This window comes from Larus michahellis, chromosome Z, assembly GCF_964199755.1.
Source record: "Larus michahellis chromosome Z, bLarMic1.1, whole genome shotgun sequence".
Lineage (NCBI taxonomy): Eukaryota > Metazoa > Chordata > Aves > Charadriiformes > Laridae > Larus > Larus michahellis.
Window position 1 is genome coordinate 19,436,148 of NC_133930.1, and position 5,645 is coordinate 19,441,792.

Sequence of the window (5,645 nt, forward strand, 5' to 3'; positions counted from 1 at the left end):
ACAGCTGCTGAACAGATAATGGGCAACTCTCCAGGTTATTTTTATCACTATTTTAGCAAGCCATACATTTGGATTGCACTTTTAAATGATTTCTGGAGAACGGTTTGACAGGATAACAGCCAATGGTAAAATGAAGTAGCATAACTCTCCTTTCCCACAATGCTTAATTAAATGGTTGGCCATTAATGTAAGTTATCTTGAACCTTTCATCTACCTTTGAAAATTTCCTTACCTTGCAATGCAGCCTTCACAAGTCTAAAATAAAATAGCAACCTTAGAACCTTAATTATAGATAAGTTTGGTAACCCTGCTCTGCTATCAACTCAATACAGAAGTTCATTTCTGATAGCTATCGAAATTCAACTGCCTCTTTCTTTGTGAGTCCATTAGCAAACAAAGATCCCATATAAACTGATTTGCCATTTTCATGGTAATATAAGATGTAAGGACAAGAGAGAGACAGAGCTCTGAAAAACAATAGCCAAACAAGAAGGAATAAAACTATCACATTTGATTATTTCTACCATTAGCACAACCGAGGGAAACAAATAGTTTTTACCATCAGTTGCCATAGTGCGTTCAGCTCTACGTTACCAAGCCCAGCTAGAGGGATTTTCCAGCAAATGTATTACAATTTGGAAATGCTTTTCCCTTTCCCTGCATTTTCCTCTTAGGTCTTGTTAACCAAGCTATTAGTACTTGTAGGCATTATTTGCCCTGAGATCACAGAGTAGCAAGATTACGCCACAGAGAGCCTTTGAGGTCACCAGTGCTGCTCCCCAGGCACATGTAGTAGATGGGATCATAGAGTCAAGCGGATAAGCCCCAGAAGATGAAGGTTACTGGTACAATGTGATAGCATTAAGGATTTGGAGTTGTCTTTACTATTCTGCTGGGGAAAAATAACTCTGCCCTCTCCTGGAAGCTGTGAAACATGAGCTTTCACTGTAATTTTCCGTGCGCTCTTGAGTCTGACTTCCTGACACGCTGGAGAATGCTCTGCTGAGTTTGTAGGTCACTAAGATTGCAGGCTCAGCCCTTCAGGCACCCCCTCTTTGGGCAGGGATGGGTACAGTTGTCTCCTCCTGCCAATAACGCAGTCAACCATGCCCGTATTTCACCTATGCACAACTTCTGCAACAACTTCCAATGTACTTGATAAATTTATAGTTTACCTAACCTGAAATCTGCTCCATTCCTACTGTCAAGCTAGTTAAATCCCTTCCCTCAGTAACTTTGTATTTCAATCAAAAGAAATACAGAATTTATCTATTGACATGTGTCCCTTGGAAAAACTGAATCACTAACCTTCCATTAAAATCAAAGAATCTTTCACATTATTTGTCTGCTCATTATTCATAATGACAAACAGAACAATATTGCAATAATCGGAGGAACATTAAAGATTTACTTTTACTACTTATGCATGAAAGCTGTGCATGTGTTGAAGCCACTCAAGACCCCAGCACTATAAATAGAGCTCTATTGTTAGTGGATAAAAGATGAAACAAGTCTCTTGGCACTGGAGCACAGCACGTCCTATTAAATGCTAAGCTCTGCCTGTGCTAAAAGTGAAAGGTGACATCAAGGGACAAACCAGTCTGAGGGTAAGGCATACAGCTAGGAAGAGTCTGCTCTGACTCTGCAGCTTCCCCAGAGCCACAACAGGAGCAGCCACTTCTCGTTCTGCCTCAGCAATGGCAGAAGCCGTGATAAGGCACTGGGTGGAAACTCCCGTACGCTATCAAGAGCAGTTTGCTCTCCAAGAGCTGGAAGCACACAAACTGGACCACTTTTTATACGCTTTGCCGGGCCCTTCTACAGCTGCGCTGGGCAGCAGAAGGTGCACCACAGAAGGTACAGCTGGCGACGGGCAGAGCAGCCAGGAGGAGGAAAACACACGCTTTCAGGTCTTGCTGGACGTTGTGCAGTTCCGCCCCGAAGACATCATTATTCAGACTTTCGAAGGCTGGCTCCTGATCAAAGCTCAGCATGGACCCAGGATGGACGAGCATGGTTTCGTATCCAGAAGCTTTACCAGACAATACAAATTACCAGAGGGAGTGGAGAACAAAGACTTGTCTGCGCTTTTCTGCCATGATGGCATTTTGGTTGTTGAAATGAAGAACTCAGTGGGAAAAAATTAGAATCTTGTCCATAGTTTATTGGTGAGATAAAATCATTCTTAATATAACAAAATAATATCATTCAAGCAATGCTGTAGAGTGTAGTAAGCATGTGGCTGTATTTACGTTACAGTAAAGGAAAATCTTTGTACATATTTTTCAGTATACCGAGTTTATTGTTTGATGTAAAATGTTAGACTGCTTGCCTCCAGCTACATATGTGTTGGAAATCCAGGCCTTTTGAACAGTAGAAAATTTAGGGTAGTCACAGCAAGAGAAAAAAAAATATCTGTTCGATAACATATTGAAAATATAGCACATTTATGTGTTCAGTAGGAGGAGTTGTATTTCTAAGGAATAAGCATTTGTCATACATAGTCATAATCATTAAAGAAACAATAGGCAGGTGATGAGTCTTTTGGAAATTTGATTTATGTATTAAAACATCTGTTTTATAATTTTTGAGATTACATTCTTTTTCCTTAGGCTCTGTAAAAGCACACAAACTGAAGGACACTATCGAGAAAAAAACAACTATTTCCACAGTTTAAGCTTTTGTACAAAAACAGCCGTGAGAGATTACTTTTTAGAAGTGTGTTGCATGTTTGAAACTATAAGAAAAATGAATAATCACTGACTATATTTGCTTGAAAACACAGTAAGTAGAAATGATACTTTCTGTCAAAGACATTAATTTGGAAGAAAACATTGAAAGACATTTAGAAAATTGGTTTTGTTTAACATATTCTATAGACTAGCAACCAAAGAAAAAATATATTGCTTACAAATAATCAAAAGGATAAAATTCTTCCTTGTGAAGCCCTGGTAATAAAAGGGCATTAGTCTAGCACAGACGCCTTTATTCTTATGCTTTTTAGGTAGTCTTGTTGTTCAATCAGATGAATTTTTTATTCTTCATGTTTAGGCATGAGACAGTTTAGGCTGAGATCCCACAACTGTGTCTTAGAGAGCAAATTTTTCTGCCTATGTATAGTCCCACTCTCCCCATGTGAATGTGGGCTGTACATTAATCTAATTTTAAGTGCAGAGGTTCTTACTACAGACACAGGTTTAATTTCTATCCGTGTCTCTCATTTCATGAGAGCAGTAGAGATGAAAAAAAACCCACCCACCATATCTAGTATATAACATTAAAAAAAAATACGCTGTAAGTGAGTTTGTAAATACTCAAACATTTGAGGAGATCTGCAGCTGCAAGTCGAACTGCCTCCTTTTATGTGTACTGGAGATGAATATGACTGCTGTGCTATGAATAGTAAAGGAATGTGGAATGGAAAGTGCCAAGTTAAATACAGACTCTTTATGATAGCCATCTGCTGTTTGGACAAATCAAAACCAAATTCAAATGAAACTGAATACAAATACAATTTTAAGAACATGAGAAAAATCTGATGGGCAAAACCCAGGCTCTCAGTAGCTGAAGCCAGAGAGTTCCTTTAGCTGAAAAAGAAAGCCCTGCGCTTGTACATCTGCACACGACCATTCATTAGAAAGATTTATATTATGGTTGTTTAGACTTCAAGATACTTGAAGCAATTGACTTTAGAAAAGTGGGTACTCCAATTCTTGCATTTTATTTATTATTTGTGCTAAAACTCTGAAGACATTTGTACAAGAAATGGAGAATAAGGTCTGGATTGTCAATTTCCATTGTGTGCAATTATTTTATTTTTTCAAAAGAGCAGAAGTCAAGAATCTAATGTTTTCTAACAAACAAAACCAAATATAAAACATACGTCCCTACATTTCCACTCAACCCATAGTTTTCTCTCATGTTGCCTGTGTTTAATTTGTTCAATTTGGTTCAAGATAATAAACAGTCACGCTAGAAAATCAGTTGTAGATTTTCAACAGTTTTAGGTCAAGAAGCTTCCTCAACCAGCAATCTGACGGAACACACAATTTTCATTTGCATGTTTGCAATTCATTTAAAAAATGAATTCTAGATAGAGGTCTGGGTTTAAATCTTACACACCAACTTTATAAGAAAGGTCACAGGTTTAGACCCATGCTTTCCACATCACCTTATGGCACAACTGTTCGGGTAGAGTTCAGAATCAGCAGTCAGTAACCTGCTTTGGTGATTTTTTTTTACAGAGGATTTTGTAAATTTCATCACTTAAAATTACAGGTTATTATAAAAACGGTTCTAGCTATGATTGCAGTGATGGTATTCATAGCCCTAAAGGTGAGAACGCTGTTCTAAAAAAAAGTAACTGATTTAATTATTTCAAATTAGATCATGATTAAATTACTGGAAACTTGGCAAGGAATTAGACCAGACAGCCAAAACCATATCGTCTGTTCTATATATGTTCATGTCATGGTTATACACAGCCCTGCTTATGTATGCAGGCCTGCCTCACAGAAGTGGATGGAGAATTTGGCATTTGGCTCTTCTATATCATAGGTCTCTTCACATCACTCCATGCTCAGATCTGTACTCACAAAGTCACCAGTCAGAAACCACTGGAACATGATGACCCAAACATGGCAGGAACGTACTCAGGTGGATTTTGCTTTCTCTTGTACCCACAACTTTACAAAAGCCTACATCTGTGCTCCTTGGTGAATGGGAACTTGCCCTGTCCCAGCATCCCATTGTCCGTGTAACAGGGACCACGCTGCGGTATGGACCTGCTGCTGGAGCACCAAGAACAACGCAGAGGAAAGCCCTTCTCTCCTTTTTTTTAGTGGCAGTTTATTGAAAGTTCTTGCATGAATTATTTTTATGTGTTTACCAGAACAGCCTCAAAGTACTTGGCAGAGCTTTTCCAAATTGTCTGGAAAGAGCTGTTTTCACATATTGTATGTGATGTTTTACTTTTATAATCTGATTAGAACTGAATGTGAATGTCATGGAGAAAGCTGCTAAAGGTGTTCATGGACAGCATAATGAGAAATTTATCAACAGCAAAGGATTCAGAACAGCTACAGCTTAAGACAGGTTTAAGACATGCTGATGTGGTTAAATTAAGAACCCTGATATTGGCTCTTTACAAAATCCTGGCCCAGAATAAGCAATAAATGCTGATGCAAGCCCTGCAGAGCAAGTGTTATGGAGCTTTCTCAGTTTCCATCAGTGAAGGATTACTTCCGTAAATGATCAGACTGCTCCTACAAACGGATAAGGGTTATTTCATGCATGAATCTAAGCACTGTGAAAAATGCTAAGAAAATTTCTCAGTATCAGCATTAGTCTCCAAAAGCAAAATAACAAACATATGTATCCATGTGATCCCTGTGGGCAGAAAGCCCACAAATGCCTTGGACTTGTTGCGTTTTTATAGTTTCCACTGCATCCAGGGCATTTGAGACGTCTCTACACAATCCGATGCTTGTGGCGTGGTGAACCGAGGACAACATGACACCCATCAGTCACTCAGTAACTGCCCAGCTACAGCCCTGGGCATCGGAAAAGAGGAAAGGAAACCCCTGGGGAAGTACGTCTAGCAGCTGCTTGCACAAGTAGGACTGAGGCAAGTAGAGAACCGTTTA

The 5,645-nt window shown here is 39.0% G+C and overlaps 1 protein-coding gene across 1 annotated transcript; it reads left to right on the forward strand.

Annotated features, from left to right (window-relative positions):
• Window positions 1-1,611: 1,611 nt before the first annotated feature.
• Window positions 1,612-5,187, forward strand: HSPB3 (heat shock protein family B (small) member 3). The gene has a single exon (XM_074569507.1). The coding sequence runs from the start codon at window positions 1,698-1,700 to the stop codon at window positions 2,145-2,147; it is 450 nt and encodes a 149-aa protein (XP_074425608.1). The 5' UTR covers window positions 1,612-1,697; the 3' UTR covers window positions 2,148-5,187.
• Window positions 5,188-5,645: the final 458 nt, after the last annotated feature.